Source organism: Phyllobates terribilis, unplaced genomic scaffold (assembly GCF_046119375.1).
Source record: "Phyllobates terribilis strain yellow unplaced genomic scaffold, ASM4611937v1 Scaffold_1__5_contigs__length_1240528914, whole genome shotgun sequence".
In the NCBI taxonomy this organism is placed as follows: Eukaryota; Metazoa; Chordata; class Amphibia; order Anura; family Dendrobatidae; genus Phyllobates; species Phyllobates terribilis.
This window is the reverse complement of record NW_027362761.1, coordinates 1,079,291,559-1,079,313,540: the sequence shown is the minus strand read 5'-3', so window position 1 is coordinate 1,079,313,540 and position 21,982 is coordinate 1,079,291,559. Positions and strand designations below refer to the sequence as shown.

Genomic DNA, 21,982 nt, shown 5'->3' with positions numbered 1-21,982 from the left:
AGCGAAGTCTGAGGCCCTCGATGTCTCCCTCCCCAAATCCATATAGGATTCCATCCAGTCCAACTTTCCCTTTGCCTGGCCCTCACAGGGTATCAAATACTTAGGAATTCCTATTCATAGAGACCTCTCCCATCTATGTTATCTTAATTTTGGGCCCTTTATTGAACAATTCCATACAGACCACGGTTGGCAAGTTAGAACTGTAAGATTCACTACGTGAACCGCTGGTGTTTTGTGGAAAAGCACATGTACACCGCGTTCCAAATTATTATGCAAAAAGTGTTTAGGAGTGATAAGGGAAGAATTTGTTTGTTTGTCAGTTAAACTCATTGATGGTGATGTGTGTCAGGGCTCTTTATATCACTGTAAGCAATTGCAGACACCTGTGCTAATTAGTTTGGCAGGTGTGTCCAATGAAAGGCAAGACTACTTAAGAAGGCTCTCTCACATTATTAAGCAGCCTACATTTTCTGCCAAAATGGGAAAGAAAAAGGATGTGTCGGCTGCTGAGAAGCAACAAATTGTGGAGTGTTTAGGTCAAGGCATGACTACAATCAACATTGTGCGATGATCAGGATGAAGTGTCTTGGCAATCAAGAAGTATGTAGCTGATTCACAGTACACACGTGTGCGTGCTGATAAGGGCAAATTGAGGACTCTTTCCTACAGGCAATTACGTCAGGTTGAAAGAGCAGCGGCAAAAAAGACTTGTCATAGCAGCAGACAAGTTTTTGAAGCTGCTTGTGCCTCCAACGTCCCCCGAACAACAAGATGCAGGGTCCTTCAGAGGTTTGCAGCTGTGCATACGCCATCCTGTCGACCTCCTCTATCCACTTCACACAAGCAGAAACGGCTCCAGTGGGCCAAACATTACATGAAGACTGATTTCAAAACTGTTTTGTTCACGGATGAGTGCCGTGCAGCGCTCGATGGTCCAGATGGATGGAGTGGAGGATGGCTGGTTGATGGACACCCCACGCAAACACGGCTACAGCGCCAACAAGGAGGAGGTGGAGTAATGTTTTGGGATGGAATCATGGGGAGAGAGATTGTCGGCCCCTTTAGGATCCCTGAAGGCGCTAAAGATGAACTCCATAATGTATGTGGATTTTCTCAAACAGCACTTCCTGCCATGGTTCAAGAAGAAGAACCGTGTATTTCACAGCAAGATCATTTTTCTGCATGATAATGCACCATCTCATGCTGCACATAAAACATCTGCATCTCTGGCTGATATGGGCATAAAAGGGGACAAACTTATGGTGTGACCCCGATGCTCCCCTGACCTCTACCCCATTCAGAACCTTTGGAGCATCATTAAAAGGAGTGTCTATGATGGCGGGAGGCAGTTCACATCTAAGCAACAGCTCTGGGAGGGTATTCTGTCCTCATGCAAAACAATTGAAGCAGAAACCATCCAAAACCTGACAAATTCAATGGACGAGAGAGTTCAGAAGCTCCTTTCGAACAAGGGGTCCTATGTGAAAATGTAACATCACCTAGAATAAAGTTTTGAGTTGAAAACTGTTTGATTTCAGTTTCTAACAACCTGCTAATGCTTATAATTTCAAAAATGACCATTTTTTTGGTCTTTATTAAAATGAAAAGGTTGATCGAAAAGTTTGGGGGATCTAAGAGTGTGGCAACCCAGTAGTCATGATTACTTCGAATTCTGACAATATGAGGGTCATGCTGCAGGTAGTGCAGCAAGAAGGCACTTATGTGTCTTGCGCATCTCGGAGCCCCAAAATTATTTTCCGGGCTAGATGCAGCTAAAAATTATTTTTAATTTTAAATCTGGTAGAGCTTATTATAGATGGCCTAATAGGATCAGTGCTGCACACTGCTACAAAGCCCAAATTATTTTCCAGTCAAGATACAGATAAACATGATTAGTAATTTGAAAGCTTAAAACGTTTGGTAGGGTGATTTTAACCAATCATCAAGCTTTTACTCTCCCCAGGATGACACAGGGGTAGAAAAGTCGTTTCGGATCCATGATTTGTTCATCTTTATGAACGTGAGTCTGTCTACATTATCAGTGGAGAGCCGCGTGCGCTTATCTGTCAGCACACCACCAGCAGCGCTGAACACACGTTCAGACAGAACGCTGGCTGCGGGGCATGACAAGATCTCCAAGGAGTAAGTGGCTAGCTCCGGCCATTTATCCAGATTGGAAGCCCAAAAAGAGCAAGGGTCCAGTGACACAGTCGTGGCTTCAATGTTTACTTGGAGATACTCCTGTACCATCGTCTCTAGGCGTTGACTATGTGTCAGACTTCTTGTCTCCTGTGGCCTTGCAAAGGATGGGCTAAAAAAGTGGTGAAATGATTCCGCAAAATTGATGTTACCAGCAGATACTGTGGTTCTGTTACGGTTTGAGTGCTGAACACTTGACGGTCCCACGGTTGGCAAGTTGGAACTGTGAGATTCACTACGTGCACCACTGGTATTTTGTGGAAAAGCACATGTAAGATTCTGCAACAGTCTCTGCTGATACTCCTGCATGCGTGCATCCCTTTCTATGGCAGGAATAATTTCTGCAAATTTACTTTTGTACCGGGGATCTAACAGTGTGGCAACCCAGTAGTCAGGATTATTTCTAATTCTCACAATTCGAGGGTCATGTTGCAGGTAGTGCAGCAAGAAGGCACTCATGTGTGTTGCGCATCCAGGAGCACCAAGTCCCTGTTGTGTTGGTGGCGAGGTAACAATCATGCTTCCTTCCTCTGTCCTCTCCCCCCAACCTCGCACAACAGAAATGTGATCAAGGTCTCCCTCATCTGATGAGTCTTCCATCAGTTCGTCCTCCACTTCTTCCTGGGCTCCTGCACCTTCCTCACTAGTTTGGCTGCTACCATGCGCCCTGGTAAAACCATCTCCCCCACCCTCACATGCCTGCCGCCTTGGTGCTGCCGACCTTCTGGACCTTGCAGATGTTAGCCCTTCCGCATACAACTCCTCCTCCTCTACTTCCTCCACCTCCTCTTGTGCCACCACCTGACTCCGAATTCTGTTTAACATGTGCTCCAGCATGTAAATCACCGGAATAGTCATGCTGATAATGGCATCGTCAGCACTAAACATCTTCGTCGCCATTTCAAAACTGTGCAGAAGGGTGCATAGGTCCCTGATCTGAGACCACTCCTCCAGCGTGATTTGCCCCACCTCTGAATCTCGTTGGCCCAGGCTATACGTCAGAACGTATTGCACCAGGGCTTGTCGGTGCTGCCACAGTCGCTGCAACATGTGCAGAGTTGAATTCCACCGGGTAGGCACATCGCATTTTAGCCGGTGAAGTGGCAGGCCCAACGACTTCTGTAGAGATGTAAGTCGCTGAGCTGCGGGATGCGAACGGCGGAAGTGAGCACACAGCGACCGTGCCCTCTGCAGAAGGCCATCTAGTCTGGGATAGTGGGCTAAAAATTGCTGGACAACCAGGTTCAACACGTGAGCCATACAAGGCACGTGTGTGACATTGCCCCGGCGAAGGGCCGCACCCAGGTTTGCAGCATTGTCGCACACGGCCTTCCCTGGTTTCAGGTCCAGTGGAGACAACCATTCATGAAATTGGTTCTCCAGAGCTGACCACAACTCCTCAGCTATGTGACTCACATTTCCCAGACATTTCAATGTAAAAACCGCCTGATGACGTTGAGCCCTACTGCCAGCATAGTAAGGAGGTGTGCAGGATCCCTTCTGCGCAGTTAGAAAGCTTGTGGCATGACCAGACAGGCTTTGGGTGCAGGTGGAAGACCGAGAGGAGGTTGAGGAGGCAGAAGCATTGGAGGAACTTTGACATAAAGAGGATTGACGCACAACTCGTGGGGACGGCAAGACTTGGACAGCAGCCCCTTGTCCTGCTGTCACCATAGTTACCCAGTGCCCAGTCAGCGACATGTAATGCCCCTGTCCATGCCTACTCGTCCAAGTGTCTGTGGTGAAATGCACCCTGTCACACACAGAGTTTCTCAAAGAAGCGGTGATGTTGTGTGCGACATGCTGGTGGAGCGCAGGCACACCTTTCTTTGAGAAGTAGTGCCGACTGGGCATCTGGTACTGGGGCAATGCGACGGACATAAGGTCTCGAAAATCCTCTGTGTCCACCAGGCGGAAAGGCAGCATTTCTGTAGCCAAGAGCTTGCAGATGGTGAAATTCAACCTCTTAGCTTTCTCATGGCTAGGAGGAAATGGTCTTTTACTTGTCCACATCTGAGGGACCGAGGGCTGGCTATTGTGCTTAGACGGGGTTGATAAGGGTGTCCCCGGCAAACTGCCGGTCTGTGAGGAAGATGCAGGCGGACATGTTAGGTTGCCTTCATCCAAAGGTGGTGCTATCGATGTCAGACAGCGCTCAACACCAGCTGGTGTTACCACCTCCAAAGAAAATGATGACCTGCCAATCACGCTGGCTGTTGCGGGTAAAGAGGTGGCAGGTCTGCGCCCCAAAACAGGTGTGACTGCTGTCCCCCCAGTCACAGAGGATGAAGAGGCCGCGGATGCACAAGATATGGCAGACGGTGGTTGGCCCGGCCGGCTAGGCCGCATTGTAGCACACTGAGCTTCCCACTGCAACTTATGCTTCATGTCCATGTGCCGGTTCATGCATGAAGTACTCAAACTATGTATTTTTTGGCCTCTACTTAGCTTTTGCTGACAAATGTTACAGAAAACACGAGTTGGGTCATCTTTATCGATCTGAAAAAATGCCCAGGCTATGCAAGGCTTAGCACCCATGCGACCTGAAGAGCCACCACGACTTGTGGTGAGAGGCAGAGTTGTGTTTGAGGATGCAGTTGTTGACGTGCTTCCAGTACTACGTCTCTGTCCAGGAAGGCGCAACCTGACCTCGTCGTCACTAGCATCTTCCTCCACCTCCTCTGCTGACCTCATCTCTTGGCTGACTGTGGGTTGACAGTAAGTGGGATCTCCGACCTCATCATCATCACCCTGTGCGTTATCACACCCGTCGTCCTCAGAGCCAACCTGTTCCTGCCCTGACAAAAAACTAAAGTTGTCGCTCCAATCAGGTATTTGAGTCTTATCATCGTCTTCCTCATTGTCTCCACCAACAGGAATTACAGTTTGGGAATGAGGGTCTACATTATGGTCAGAACCTTCTGCGTCTGGTCCTGGACCCGACTCATAAAGATTCTGGGCATCAGTGCAGATCATTTCCTCGTCTGGATTCACAGAAGCGCTGGAGTCGACCTCTGATTCCCAGGCTATAGTATGAGTAAACAGCTCTGCAGACTCAACCATCTGTTCTACCTCATACTCAGACGGGCAGCAGGAGATTTGGGAGCTGTGAGGAAGCAAGTGCGATTTGGGTGACACCTTTGAGGACTGGAGTATTTGTGATGTTGAAGTTGATGTGGAGGAGAGCCCACTTAAAGGAGCACTTGATATCCGTTGAAGCACCTGCTGTTTTTGTGCCTCATCTGGAATTTGTAGCGATTGGCGTGGCCGTAAGAAAGGGATCTTATCACATTGTCCGCTAAAAGAAGTAGACATTTTAGTTTGGCTGGAAGATGGTCTTTCTTCTGCAGATGTTACTGTTGCTTTAACACCTACCCCACGGACACAACCTTTTTTCCCCTTCCCAACACGCCTATTCCCCTTTCCACCAGCAGCAGGCCTTTTTCCACTCATTTTGGTGGTTAACTAATTCACAACTCTGGAGTTGTTTGCACAAAAAAATAATGGAAGGTAACCGAGCAGAGCTGAGTGGCCAAACTGTGGTATTAGGCCAAAACTATTGGCTGGGTTAGATGCAGAAAAAAATTATTTTGAATTTGCAACCTGATGGAGGTCAGTATAGATGGACTAATAGAGAAAGTCCGACACACTACTAGAAGGCCAAATATTTTTTCAGAGGTAGATGCAGAAAAAAATATATTCAGTTTGCAACCTGATGGAGGTCAGTATAGATGGACTAATACAACAAGTCCCACACACAGCTAGAAGCCCAAATATTTTTCAGAGGTACTGTAGATGCAGATAAAAATTAGTTTTAATTTGCAACCTGATGGAGGTCAGTATAGATGGACTAATAGAGAAAGTCCGACACACTACTAGAAGGCCAAATATTTTTTCAGAGGTAGATGCAGAAAAAAATATATTCAGTTTGCAACCTGGTGGAGGTCAGTATAGATGGATTAATAGAACAAGACCCACACACAGCTAGAAGCCCAATATTTTTTCAGAGGTAGATGCAGAAAAAAATATATTCAGTTTGCAACCTGATGGAGGTCAGTATAGATGGACTAATAGAACAAGTCCCACACACTGCTAGAAGCCCAAATATTTTTTCAGAGGTACTGTAGATGCAGATAAAAATTAGTTTTAATTTGCAACCTGATGGAGGTCAGTATAGATGGACTAATAGAGAAAGTCCGACACACTACTAGAAGGCCAAATATTTTTTCAGAGGTAGATGCAGAAAAAAATATATTCAGTTTGCAACCTGATGGAGGTCAGTATAGATGGATTAATAGAACAAGACCCACACACAGCTAGAAGCCCAATATTTTTTCAGAGGTAGATGCAGAAAAAAATATATTCAGTTTGCAACCTGATGGAGGTCAGTATAGATGGACTAATAGAACAAGTCCCACACACTGCTAGAAGCCCAAATATTTTTTCAGAGGTACTGTAGATGCAGATAAAAATTAGTTTTAATTTGCAACCTGATGGAGGTCAGTATAGATGGACTAATAGAGAAAGTCCGACACACTACTAGAAGGCCAAATATTTTTTCAGAGGTAGATGCAGAAAAAAATATATTCAGTTTGCAACCTGATGGAGGTCAGTATAGATGGACTAATACAACAAGTCCCGCACACAGCTAGAAGCCCAAATATTTTTTCAGAGGTACTGTAGATGCAGATAAAAATTATTTTTAATTTGCAACCTGATGAAGGTCAGTATAGATGGACTAATAGAGAAAGTCCGACACACTACTAAAAGGCCAAATATTTTTTCAGAGGTAGATGCAGAAAAAAATATATTCAGTTTGCAACCTGATGGAGGTCAGTATAGATGGACTAATACAACAAGTCCCACACACAGCTAGAAGCCCAAATATTTTTTCAGAGGTACTGTAGATGCAGATAAAAATTAGTTTTAATTTGCAACCTGATGGAGGTCAGTATAGATGGACTAATAGAGAAAGTCCGACACACTACTAGAAGGCCAAATATTTTTTCAGAGCTAGATGCAGAAAAAAATTATATTCAGTTTGCAACCTGATGGAGGTCAGTATAGATGGATTAATAGAACAAGACCCACACACAGCTAGAAGCCCAATATTTTTTCAGAGGTAGATGCAGAAAAAAATATATTCAGTTTGCAACCTGATGGAGGTCGGTATAGATGGACTAATAGAACAAGTCCCACACACTGCTAGAAGCCCAAATATTTTTTCAGAGGTACTGTAGATGCAGATAAAAATTAGTTTTAATTTGCAACCTGATGGAGGTCAGTATAGATGGACTAATAGAGAAAGTCCGACACACTACTAGAAGGCCAAATATTTTTTCAGAGCTAGATGCAGAAAAAAATTATATTCAGTTTGCAACCTGATGGAGGTCAGTATAGATGGACTAATAGAGAAAGTCCGACACACTACTAGAAGGCCAAATATTTTTTCAGAGGTAGATGCAGAAAAAAATATATTCAGTTTGCAACCTGATGGAGGTCAGTATAGATGGACTAATAGAACAAGTCCCACACACTGCTAGAAGCCCAAATATTTTTTCAGAGGTACTGTAGATGCAGATAAAAATTAGTTTTAATTTGCAACCTGATGGAGGTCAGTATAGATGGACTAATAGAATGATGCTATGCCCAAAAGATTTTACTTCACTAGGTGCAGTAAAAAAATTGGTATTCTATACACAGGTGGTATATCTTGCAACACAGATAGGCTACTCCACTGACTAACACACTCTGCAATAGGCCAAAAAGGATTAGCTTTGCTAGATTCAGCCAAATGCTGTGAAAAAAACTTGCACAGCACTGGCACAGACCGGCCTGGCAAAAACTGATAGGAACTGATGTAACCTAGTCCTGAAAAGGACTCCAATTACAATTAGTCTTTACTCCCACAATCTATCTATTTAAGAGCACAGACCTGCCTGATAAAAGTCGTAGGAAATGCTGTAACCTAGTCCTTAAAAGGACTGCAATCACAACTATTCCCTACTCCCAAGCTATCTGTATATTTGTGCGAAAATTGGCTTGAAATTAACAAGGTATAGCGCACACAGCAACAGCGGTGCCGTCTAACACGCAGCTGCAGCAGTGAGAAAATGGTGGCGACGGGGAAAATGGCTTGGTCTTATAGGGCAAGGACATGTGACATACACTGCCAATGACACATGCCCTTGCTTGTGTGAAAAAAAGCACTTCGCTCCGTGTGTGCGCTGCTGATAGGCTGACAGATTGCACCTCCCCACTGTAAATGCGGGAAAGAGAAAAAAAAATGGAGATCTTCATTGTTCCTGCAGAGATCCATCCCCTGCCCCTCCCCCCACCCCGCTGTACACTCAAACTGCGTATTAACATTAATTTTCATCATTACTGAGAAAAAATCCAGTTATGATTTTGGTGCACGAACAGTTATCGAACATAACCTCGAACAGCCGAATTTTTCTCAAATTGTTCGTGTTCGCCGAACGGCTCGAACACCGCCCAAAACAGCTCGAATTTGAGATTGGCGAACAGTTCGAGTCGAACAACGCTCATCTCTATTTATGACAGAATACTGGTGTGCAATATATACAATAATAAATCTGCTCCTATGTGTCTCTGCACATAATGGATAATAGCAAATTTTAATGTTGCCACACAGACGGATTTGCTTTAGTAAATTGAATCATTGACCAGCTTAGTAGCGGAGACAAAGTTTTCTGATTAGCAGCATTAGTAACGTTTCCCAGTACATCCAGTATATGTACCTATTGGGACTATACATACAAAGTACATATTTATTTGTTGCAGGGATTAAGCATAAATAATCAAGAGCTATAGGACAAAACATGCTGTTTATGTTACAGGCAATGTATGAATGCGAGCATTCTATAGAATGTATAACAGTTTTCCTAAACATAAAAAAATCCATTTAATTTTGATTTGATATAATTTACCAAGGATAATATAATAGATCAGAGTTCAATTTTTTTATTTGAAACCTGCAAAACACAAAGTGATTAAAAAGAGAATAGACAACAGATACAGTATGAGAAAATGTTACTAACAAACAGATATTTGAAACCTAACATTGTATTATTTACATTTTTATTTGTTAGGGTAAGGATTAAGAAATATGTATAGGCTAGGGCTAGGAAATGTGTACATTTTAATGTATGGTAATTTATATGTTGCATATATTATTAACCCCTTCACCCCCAAGGTGGTTTGCACGTTAGTGACCAGGCCAATTTTTACAGTTCTGACCACTGTCACTTTATGAGGTAATTACTCTGGAACGCTTCAACGGATCCCGCTGATTCTGAGAATGTTTTTTCGTAACATATTGTACTTCATGATAGTGGTAAAATTTCTTCGATATCACTAGCGCCTATTTGTGAAAAAAAACGGAAATTTGCAGAAAATTTTGAAAATTTCACAATTTTCAAACTTTGAATTTTCATGCCCTTAAATCAAAGAGATATGTCAAACAAAATAGTTAATAAATAACATTTCCCACATGTTTACTTTACATCAGAACAATTTTTTTTTTCTTAGAGAGCAATTAGGGTAAAAAGTTGACCAGCGATTTCTCATTTTTACAACAAAATTTACAAAACCATTTTTTTATGGACCACACCACATTTGAAGTCATTTTGATTGGGTCTATATGACAGAAAATACCCAAAAGTGACACCATTCTAAAAACTGCACCCCTCAAGGTGCTCAAAACCACATTCAAGAAGTTTGTTAACCCTTCACAGAAACTGAAGCAAAGTGGAAGCAAAAAATGAACATTTAACTTTTTTTTCACTAAAATTTTACTTTAGACCAAATTTTTTTTATTTTGGCAACAGGAGAAATTGGACCTTAAAAGTTGTTGTGCAATTACTCCTGAGTACCCTGATACCTCATAAGTGGGGGAAATCTATTTTTTGGGCGCACGGCAGTGCTTGGAAGGAGCTTCTTTTGACGTTTTCAATGCAAAATTCGCTGGAATTGACAGCGGACCCCATGTTGTGTTTGGAGAGCCCCTGATGTGCCTAAACAGAGGAAACCCCCCACAAGTGACTCCATTTTGGAAACTAGACCTCTCAGGGAACTTATTTAGATGTGTGGTGAGCACTTTGAACCCCCAAGTGTTTTGCAAAAGTTTACAATGTAGAGGCGTAAAAAAAACATTTTTTTTCCACAAAATCGATCTTTTAGCCGCAATTTTTTTATTTTCACGAGGGTAAAAGTTGTTGTGCAATTTCTCCTGAGTACGCCAATACCTCATATGTAGAGAAAAGCCATTGCTTGGGCGCACAGCAGTGCTTGGAAGAGAAGGAGCTCCTTTTGACGTTTTCAATGCAAAACTCACTGGAACTTACAGCGGACCCCATGACGCGTTTGGAGGGCCCCTGATGTGCTTAAACAGTGGAAACCCCCCACAAGTGATCCCATTTTGGAAACTAGACCCCCCATTTAATTTATCTAGATGTGTTGTGAGCACCTTGAATTATAAAAAATTATAACGTTGACTTGTGAAAATAAAAAAAAAAAACATTTTTTCCACAAAAATGTAAAAAAATTTTTTTTCACAAGGGTAACAGGAGAAAGTGGACCTTAAAATTTGTTGTCCAAATCCTCCTGAGTTCGCTGATACCCCATGTGTTGGATAAAACTACTGTTTTGGCGCATGTCAGGGCTCGGAATGGAAGGAGTGACGCTTTGGAATGCAGACTTCGATGGAATGGTCTGCAGGCGTCATGTCACATTCTTATAGGTCCTGATGTGCCTAAACAGTGGAAATGCCAAACAAGTGCCCCCCTTTCTGAACTGATACCTGATTTGTGAATTTTATAATGTAGTGTCATACGTCAGTTGTGCAGGACAACCTGACGAACACTACACAACTGACGTATGACGAACACTACGTCAGTTGTGCAGTGTTCGTCAGGTTGTCATACGTCAGAAATTAATTTAGCAGTGCATGGAAGTATGGTACCTTCTGAAGCATTCTTTCATGCACAGGTCAGGTTTGTCGGGGCAGGTGTCGGTTTGGTAAGTGGTGTCCTTGCGTATTCCCCTTTTGGAACACACTCGGCACCTCTTTTGTGACTTACTTTTTTTTCCTGTTTGAAGGACCTCTCCCGGGAAATACTGGCCTGGTACAATTCGAGGTCCTTCAGTTCCGGAAGTACTGGGGCCCGCTCCGACACCGCTGCCAAATATCAGGGCCTTGATAACTACCTCCTGGAAGTGAAGGTACGACGTAGAAATATGGCCTGCACATTGTGACAGTAGGAAAGCGTTGTGCATTGCCATCTGTACGATGTGCACGGCCAGCTTCTTGTACCACACCTTCGCCTTTCTCAAAGCACTGTTTGGCTGGAGGACTTGATCAGAGAGATCAACTCCCCCCATGTACTTGTACCCCACTACACAGTCTGGTTTGACGACCTGTGTGGTGGAAGCTCGTACAGTGCTGAAGGTGCCATCACCATGTATAGTGGTCAAGAAAAGGACATCCCTCTTGTACTTGATCACCGGAAGGTGGTCGCTACATTGGGCTCTGCTCTCACCCCTTCTGAGCAGCTGCCCAATTAGTGTCTTTGGGAGGCCTCTCTGATTTTTGCGGACAGTATCGCAGGCTGCAGTATGTCGTGCAGAGAGGGACTTGAAGAGCGGGACGCTTGTATAAAAGTTATCCACGCAGATGTGATAACCTTTATCCAGCAGTGGGTGCGCCAAATCCCACACAATTTTCCCACTCACTCCCAGGACAGGGGGGCATTCAGGGGGTTCAATCCGGGAGTCCTTCCCTTCGTAAACTCTAAACTTGTGAGTGTACCCTGAGGTACTCTCACAAAGTTTATACAGCTTGATTTCGTACCTGGCCCTCTTACTGGGCAGGTACTGCCGGAATCTAAGCCGCCCCTTAAAATGGATTAAGGACTCATCCACACAGATGTCCCTTTGGGGCACGTACACTTCAGCAAACTTGTTGTTGAAGTGCCCGATGACCAGCCGAACTTTGAAAAGACGATCAAAGTTCGGGTCATCACGTGCAGGACACCTTGCATTATCGTTGTAATTCAAGAACTTGTGGATGGCCTCAAAATGTTTCCGGGTCATGACCATTCAGAACACTGGAGTGTTATACAAAACGTCATCATTCCAGTATTGCCAAAGTTCTGGCTTCTTCAGGATCCCCATATGAAGGACCAGGCCCCAAAACTTCATCATTTCTACTGTGTCTACAATTAGTTTGGCCCACCATGAGGTTTACAAAATCCTCAGAGAAAAAGACTTTGAAAAAGTCTGTTTCTGTGAAGCCAGTGGGGTCAAACTTGATTACTGATTCCACCAGGAAATCAGGAATCAATGGCTCATAATTTTCAGGGGGTAAGGTCCATATGGGGTCAGTAGTAGGGGGTGCTGGTTCGTATTCTCTCCTGGGGCGATTGCGTGGCGGTCCAGCAGCACATGAGGAGAAAGAGGAGGAAGAAGAGGAGGAAGACGAGGAATCAGAAAAATAAAGAAAGTTAGGATCCTCGCCCTTGCTGTCAGTGTCGGAGGCAAGGAAAGCGTATGCCTCCTCCACTGAATAGCGAGTTTGGGATGAGCGGGACATTTTTTATGTATGTGGTGCGTGTGTGTCAATACTTTATTTAGAGTGTGTGTGTGTCAGTGTGCTTGGGTGTAAACTTTTTTTTTCTGTAAAAAAAAAGGAACAACCGTAGGTGGTGAAAACAGCGCACACGAGTGTGGATCGGTGAACTATGATCAACTCTCGGCGGTTGTTTTGTGTGCGCGCAGATGTGGTGAAAATGAGGGGGAGTGTAAAACAGCGAGCACTGTGTGGTCACTGATCAGAAAGCACGAAAAGAAAACGGACAAAAGTCAAGCGATCAAGTACTGATCAAGTAATGATCAGCACTTGGCGGCAGAAAGGCGCATGGGAAGGGGGGGGGAGGAGGAGAGGGGGAGAGGGGGATTGGGGTGGATGAGGACGGATCAAAAAATCCTACTTACAGTTGTTTTCTGTCAGATGTCTTCTGTCAGATGTCTTCTGTAGCAGGAGCGGCGATTGTGGTGTCAGAGGCTTCTGTGGCACTGCAAGACTCAGCACGGCGCACAATAGGACAGCGCGACTACCCTCTGCAAAATAAAAAAGATTAGTGGGAAAAAAAGTGTAAAGTAGCGAGCGCTAGTACTGATCGGTGATTTGCGTCACCGATCAACGTTCGGCGGCTACTGGATGCATGCACGAACGTGGTGCAAAGTGGGAGCGGGGGAGAGAAAATGGACAGTGACAAAAAAAAGTCCTGGAAAACAGCGAGCACGGACGTTGATGAGTGACGTAGTCACTGGTCAGCGCTGGGCCACTTCAGGACACACGAAAAAAAAACTGCCAAAAAACGCGCGATCAAGTACTGATCAGCGCTCGGTGGCAGAAAAAGGGGATGGGGAGAGTGGTAAAAAGAGAGGGAGGAGGGGAGGTAAAAAGAGAGGGGGGAGGAGGGTTGGGGTGGATGAGGGGAGAACAGACATGGACTTACCAAAGTCTTCTCTGTTCTTTTTTCAGGAGGATTAGGAGCAGGCTCAGGAGCAGGGTCTGTAGCAGGATGAGCAGCAGGAGACTGAAGCAGACCAGAGCAGAAGATCCAGGACACCGCAGCAGGACTGGAGCAGGACAGCGGAGCAGCAGCAGGACACCGGAGATCCAGAAGACCGAAGACCGGAGCAGGTAGGAGAAAGGTCTTGTAGTGTTACAGAAGATTCTGTGGCACTACAAGGCCCAGCATAGCGCAGATCAGCAGTGTGACCGCTCTGTAGAAATCCTCACCAAGTGTGAGGATCTGCAGGGCGGTCACAGGGGGGTGATAGGGTGGTGACAGCCAGGTCACAGGCCGGTCACCACCCAGTCACCTCCCGGTCAAGTACTTTGATTGGTGCGATCGATGAGGACATCGATTGTACCAATCAGAGATGGCTGGGGCCTGGGCACGTATCACTGGGGGTCATGGAGCGGTGACAGGCAGGTCACAAGCCGGTCACCGCCTCGTGACCGCCCAGTCACCTGTGGTCAAGAACTCTGATTGGAGCGATCAATGTCATCATCGATCGCTCCAATCAGAGCCAGCTGGGGCATGGACATACACTACAGGGGGTCACAGAGAGGTGACAGGCAGGTCCGTATGATCGGTGTGATCTATGTGATCGGCAATCGCAACGATCATAGCGGGTTGGGGCCATGGCTGGGGTTTCTAGGCAACAGTTTAGGATCGGTGCTCCTAGGGGCACCGATCCTAGGCTGCGCATCACTGTTTCCGGCAATCTGATTGCCGGAAACAGTGAGAAATGCTGTGATTGGCTCTTCAGAATTGAACAGCCAATCACAGCGATCGTGTTAGAGGAGGGACGACGACACCCCCCGGGATGACAGCGCCATCTACCCTGAGGTAACATGGCGCCGGAACTTTAATGCGATCACCGTGACTACGGTCACGGGACCGCATTAAAGATCGCGTGTAATAGTACGTAGCTGGCCCAATAGGCCCAGGGCGCAGCTACGTACTATTACTGAGAAGGTTGGAAAGGGGTTAATCTGCAATTTGGCTGTTTTGTTTGAGTTCCTAGTTTATTAAGCTTTTCATTATATTACAAAGCCTTATATTACAAAGCCGTTAATTATATTATTAAAGGCTTTATTAAGCCTTTAATTATATTACGGTACTGATATGATTGTACATTTTACTTTATTTTATATGTTGCATATAGTATTAATCTGCAGTTTAGCTTTTTGCTTAAGTTCCTATTTTATTAAGCTTTTAATTAAGTTATTGATATTTTTGTACATTTACTCAATGATTTATTTTGGCTGTTTTGTTCAAGTCCTTATTTGATTGAGGTTAGGAAATGTGTACTAACTAGTGTTAGGCTTAAATGGGTTACTGAAGATAAGGCAGTGTTTTGGAAATGTGTACAAGTTAAGGTTAGGGTTAGGAAAAGTGTACTAAAGTGTGTTAGGCTGAAATGAATTTATTGATTCAATCTGAATTATATTCATGTCGAAATTAAGAAGATTCCCTGGTCCCAATAAATTTGATCAATTTGAGATTTGATTTGTGCAAATTGCCCCCATAAAATGTCCACAGTCATTTTACACAAAGCAGAAGACTGGGAAAGCTACAGAAGGCTCACATGACATCAAGCATGGTCATGTAGGATTCCATATAATGTCTTGCCACTATCACACCACATAATATGGCACAGCTAATTAGCAAAGACTATCATATCTATAATATACTTACCTTGTAATGTCTTCACATCCGGTTTCGTGCAGTTGTGTCCGGATCCCAGAATTCCAAGCGGCGGAAGTTCGCTTGGAATTCTGAGACACCAAGATTTGTGATGGGTGTCTCAATATGGAAACCGCTGGTGGTACCAGCCTCTTGCATGGTACCACCAGCTGAACACCGTCGCAAACACGCCGTACATGCCGCCGCTGGGATCAGCCGAATTATTCACTGACCGCCGCCATCTTTGTACAGGAGGAGCGCATGAGCAGTTTTAATTTGACCGTCGCTATCTGCCTGCACAAAGATGGCGGCGGTCTGATTTACTGAGCGGGAAACAGCTCAAACGAGAGAACATATGAGGGAAGAAGACAGCACAGGGGTGGAGAGAGAGAGCAGACAAGGGGGAGAGCACATGGGGTACACAGGTCAAAGAAGATATCACATGAGCGGAGAAGACAGCAGATGGGGGAGAGAGAAAGCGCATAGGGGGGAGAGAGACAGAACACAGGAGGGAGACAGCTCAAATGAGACAGCACATGAGGGGAGAACACAGCACAGGAAGGAGAGAGACAGCAGACAAGGGGGAGAGCACATGGGGTAGACAGGTCAAAGAAGAGACCACAGATGGGAGAAGTCAGCACATGGGGGAAAGAGAGAGTGGATAGGTGGGTGAGTACATGGCGGGGAGAGATACTCAATGCTGCAAAGCCTGCCCCCATCGTGACATTACCGCCCTCCCGATGTGATAGCATCGGGCCTCCATCTAGTTCTGTATAAAAGTCAAGATGAGGAAGGGAATGTAGCTGCCATATTAGGGTGAATCTGCTTAGGGAAAGAACATCAGAGCTCACAGCTTAGCAATACAGATAGGGAGACTTAAGCCCCCGTCTCACATAGCGAGATCGCTAGCGAGATCGCTGCTGAGTCACGGTTTTGGTGACGCTATGTGAGACACTTTGCAGCGATCAGGCCCCTGCTGTGAGGTCGCTGATCGCTGCAAAGTGTCCTGGACCATTTTTTGGTCCTTGCCCTCCCGCTGGTCAGCACACATCGCTGTGTGTGACCAGCGGGACCAGCGATCAGGCTGGTAACCATGATAAACAGCAGGTTACTAGGGGCACACGCGCACTTAGTAACCCGCTGTTTATCATGGTTACCACTCTGCTACGGTTAGCGGTAACCTCCCGCTCACCGTAGCAGGCTCGTAACCATGATAAACAGCGGGTTACTAGGGGCACACGCGCAACTAGTAACCCGCTGTTTATCATGGTTACCAGCCTGATCCTGCTTCAGCAGCAGGCTGGTAACCAGGAGCAAGACATCGTGGAAAGATTCTTTCCACGATGTCGCTGCTCCCCTGCCTGTTTGACAGCTCACCAGCGATCACTTAGCGACTCACCAGCGATACCGGCCAGGTCACATCGTTGTCGGGATCGCTGGTGCGTCGTTATGTGAGACGGTACCCTAAGTCATAAAACATTAGACAATGTTGAGTATTGTACAACGGCAGCAGAATTTATTTATTTTACTCACTTATATAGCACTAACATATTATGCAGCACTTTACATACATTATCATCGCTGTCCCCAATCTAGATTCCCTATCAGTATGTCTTAGGAGTGTGGGAGGAAACCAGAGAACCCTGAGGAAACCCACACAAACACGGGGAGAACATGCAAACTCCTTGCAGATGTTGTCCTTGGTGGGAATTGAACCCAGGACCCCAGCACTGCAAGGCTGCAGTGCTGCTCAATGTTGTGGTTTTGAATTTTTGTTTTGATCCTCAGCAGGAGCGCAGAACACCCATCTTCCCTTTTTATACCTGGTATACCTTTTTATAGGCTGGTTTCTTAACAGCTGCAGCACCTGGCATTTTCTGCGTTTTGTACATTGTGTATCACACAACTGTACCAGGTGAGCATACAATTTTTACTACTGTCACTGGTCATCGGATAAAACCCTACTGAGCTTTCTTGTTCCCTAGTTACTCAACCAGAAATTAAACTTAAATACTATACCTTTTTACATCAGGTCATATCCCTCTCACATTATCAAGTGTCTCCATATTTCTTTGTTATCTTTATGGATTAATGCTAGGAGCTCAGCTTTCCATATCATTAAACAGACGGTTAATTACCATTGGCTACCGTATGTTTTACCCATTGTTATATTATGTTGAGGTCAACTTGACAATCCCAAGTCTGTGTTTGCTTTAACCCCTTCACCTACAAGCCGGTTTTCACCTTCCTGACCTGGATTTACAATTCTGACCAGTGTCACTTTATGTGCTAATAACTATGAAACGCTTTAACGTATCCCAGTGATTCTGAGTAAATTTACGTAATTTTGCAGGAGCATCTTCCCGATTATGATGTAAACTTAGGTCAAATGTCGTGAAGAGGTTAAAGAGCTTGAAAGGGGTTGAACACAGTCCTAAGGGACCTCAGAGTGTTATTCACATCTTCTCAGGGCAATTGGAGTACCTGCAAAGCTGAATGTCAGAATATTTGTTTATCTCAAGTGTTAGGCTTAGAGTAGTAGAGATAACGTTATTATGATTAGGGTTAGGAAATATGTACTGATTAGTGTTAGGCTTGTAGAGTTAGACTTAGTATAGTTAAAAGAGTGAGGGTTAGGAAATGTGTACTGATTAGTGTTAGGCTTATCAGGATTAGGGTTAGTAGAGTTAGAGATAGCAAGGTGTATAGGCCAGGGTTAGGAAATACCAGTATTGTATTTGTATTAGAGTTAGGCTAGGGTCATACAACAATATAAAAAATCACTCAGATTTTTATCCAGAAAAGTGGGATGATTTTTTCCTCACTAGTCATCCGTGTCCTGTCCATATACAATCCATTTTTTTACAGTAACATTAATTAATCATTTACAGCAGCATTTACAGTTTTCCATGTTACAGAATTGCAATGTATCTGCAAAAATCGGATGCTATACTTTGGCATCCGATTTTGTGGATCTTGGATACCGGTCTGATGACTCTCACCCAGCCAAACCAGAACTCACACTTTGCACTGACGAGGGGCAGTACCCCTAAACACAGTGTCTGCAAATTGAGTTTCTGGTTCTGGCTTTTATCCTATGTCATGTGACAAGGCTCGTTAAAGGGTCGATATTGACTTTTAGGATTGCGACTTCCTATAGGTGGCACTAGAGTTCTAATTCTCTTCCTCTCTGAAGAGACAATCTGCATATTTCCCAGAGGAGCATTGTGGCTTAAAATGACGTGCTTAACAGGTCACTCTCCGCAAGGAGAAACGTTACCCCTTGGATATCGGTCTGACGCCTCTCACCCTGCCAAACCAGAACTCACACTTTGCACTTATGAGGGGCAGTACCCCGAAACACAGCATCTGCAAATTGAGTTTCTGGTTTTGGCTTTTATCCTAAGTCATGTCACAAGGCTTGTTAAAGGGTCGATATTGACTGTTAGGATTGCTACTTCCTATAGGTGGCACTAGCGTTCTAGTTCTCTTCCTCTCTGAAGAGGCAATTTGCATATATATTATATAAATTCGATTCTTCAATAGATTTATTATTTATGACTCAAAAAAAGTTAGAGTATTACAAAAAAACTGTAAGGCCTAACAAAAAGTATATGATTAGCCAGATATAAATAACACACATTTGTTGAGGTTTTATTATGACCATACTTTGAGTTTTATAATAGCCAATTAACTGTTAATTAATTCCAATAACTCTTGGAGTTATTAAGTGCCATATTACAAATAGTTTTCACAATGAGGCCATTAGAAGTTTATGATCTTAGTACAGAAATGGTTTTATTTACGTTACATACCATGTACTCCATAAAGAGCAATCATAATAACTGATAAATTAGGTTTCCAAATACCTGTCATTGCCATTATTGAGGCATTCAGGAAGAGCCAAACTACATCCGAACAACATGATGTGTGGATAGCAGCTGAGGCGACTGAGATAGCTGAAGAATTTAAGGAACATGTCCATGTCTATGCTCTTGACAAAAGAATACACAGACTTCGGAATAGTGTGGTTGTATGGCAGGAGTTGACACTGGCTGTGAGTGACGTTTACACATGTATCTGAAATACAAAGCCAAATATTATATTAACCAAGCGTAATGGATTGCCACCACATAGTCCAAATTACACTGTAGACAACTGCAAGTCTGTCCTGTATTTGGTTATAGATGTCATTTTATCCCTTTAATAATTTAATAATAAAATGATACTCCCCATACATCATTCTACAGGCAAGGAGTGCTTGTGTTGAGAGTAATAGAAACATCCAGTTCTCACTATCTCTGTGTCCAGTGCTGTGTCTCTGCTGCAGATCTGGTGACTGTTTTCAGGCTCATCGGTGACACCCTGTCAACAGTGCTGCAGCCAATCACTGGGCTCAGAGGCTCGTGCCATCTAAAGTAGCACAGTGACTGGCTGCAGTGCTGTTGACATGACATCACAGTTAAGTATGTAAACAATCAGCGACAGGGACACTGTGCAGGACCTTGGGAGAGTGAGTACTGACTTATTCTATTATTCTCAAAACAAGCATGCCAATGGCGTATAAAATGCTGAAAGGGGAAAACTAATTTAATTTTGTTCATCAAATGAATAGGTGGACAAACCCATCAAGTTAGTGCCAATGTGAATAAGTCCTAGTAAACAAATTTTTTTTACTAAAACACGTGATCATCCAGTTTCTGGCTTTAAAGGGGTTCTCTAAGAATATGATAAAATGGCAATCGTCACATATTTCAAACTTCAACCCATCCTAGTCATGAGTAAAGATTGGTTGCATTCTGAAGAAGCACTGCGCCAGACCCATGTCGCAACTGATCGAAAAGCAGTATTGTAAACTCCCATACCTCAGTCAGCCAGGGCTGTGACACGAGAAAAAAAATATTCTCTTTGCTGATTGAGCACAACAGGGTATTTTTAATTCTGCTTCATCCTCTTCCATGGCTGACTGAGGAATGTGAGTTTACGATCCTGCTCTTCTGCCAGTTAATGAGGGCAATTGTGTTCTGTGTGATTGACAAAAATGCTGTATTTGTTTGAACAGAGTATTTGAATAGAGGAAGCCTATGCACCCACAGGCTCATTCATAGAAACAGACAAATATTCTACTGGTCTCCACACTTTCCTATTCTAGCAAAAAGCAGTATGCACTCTTTGGTGTGGAAAAGGTGTAATACAATACATCCATGGTCAATGCAAAAAAAAAACATAGACAACCAAATGTTCAGACACTCTGTGATTAAGGGAAGGGTTATGAGAAGATGGGGAAAAACAAATCAAAAGCAAACATTTTCCCAGCTGTTGCATGTCAGTAGAACAATATGTTGAAGTGTTGAAGTGGAGTAACAAAAGATCCATGGCCAAAGCAAAAAAAATAGACAACCAAGTGGTCAGACACCCATAATTGTTGCAGACATCCAGGATGGAAATCACTTTATCTGAAGTTTATCTGCATATGATGTACAAACAAAGGTAACATAGTATAACAAAATAGTTAAAAAAATAGAAATGATAATATAGTGGAAAAAAATAACAACTTGAACTGTATCACTTGCCACAGGACAAGTTATTTTAACCATACAAACTGTTAGGAAATTGGAGGAATTAAAATGAGTACACTATATACCTAATAAAGAAAACTATTATATAACATGTCAATCACAAAAATCACATTTAATGATTCTCAAAGGGGTTACTTCGAAATCTTCTGAGTCCACTACGCAACTTCAACAAAAACTTCAATAATGTTGAATCCTTAATCACAGATTGTGACTTTATTCTCCAGACTTCGATGCAAGCCACATTAGATGCCTTGTGACTCAAGTGCGACATCTTTGTGATCAGGCTGCTTTTTACAGATTAATTCCCGCTCTTAGACAGGAGACAAGTCGCACAAATGCTTTTGGCTGCACAACAGATATTGTCGTATAGCCCTGGGTAGCTCTGGTCTTAAGATCCCATAGTTGATCTGAGTCAACTGTAGGAATCTCGGCACAAAAGAAAATCTAGAAAACTCTGGTGGTCCTAAACTTACATAGATCTCATTGGCCATTGAATTGGCCAAACTCATCTTATTGCTAATTTTCTCTTCATTGGAACAATTAGAAGACAAGTGCATAACCGAGTATAAATGGCCACATATAGTATATATTTACTGCAAATGATGATGTATGCATGAAAATACATATTTAAAATAGATTATGAAAATTAAAATGATTTCTTATTTAATAAATTCAATTATATTGAAAATTGTTCCAGGGTTTGCTGGAATCTATAAAACAAGGTGAATCAGGACACCCTTGATCTCTACGTGTATTTAATGTGAGCCATAAGACAGTCATTTCTACAGGTTAACTTATAAAATGAAAAAAGTTATTGTAGATACTAAGTGGTACATTGTATGAAGATTGTTGTTGATTAGTCGGTTTTTTTGTTGTTTGCAGTGTGCTAAAAAAGATGTCACATGTCTACCCAACATGTCT

General features: G+C 43.5%; 1 protein-coding gene across 2 annotated transcripts in view; it reads right to left on the bottom strand.

Annotated features, from left to right (window-relative positions):
• CORIN (corin, serine peptidase) overlaps positions 1-21,982 on the bottom strand; it is a 506,461-nt gene that overhangs the window by 271,646 nt on the left and 212,833 nt on the right. For both annotated transcript variants that reach the window (XM_073645535.1, XM_073645536.1), the window contains exon 4: positions 19,352-19,562. In XM_073645535.1, the coding sequence (XP_073501636.1) occupies positions 19,352-19,562 (211 nt within the window). The remainder of the gene's footprint in view (positions 1-19,351; positions 19,563-21,982) is intronic.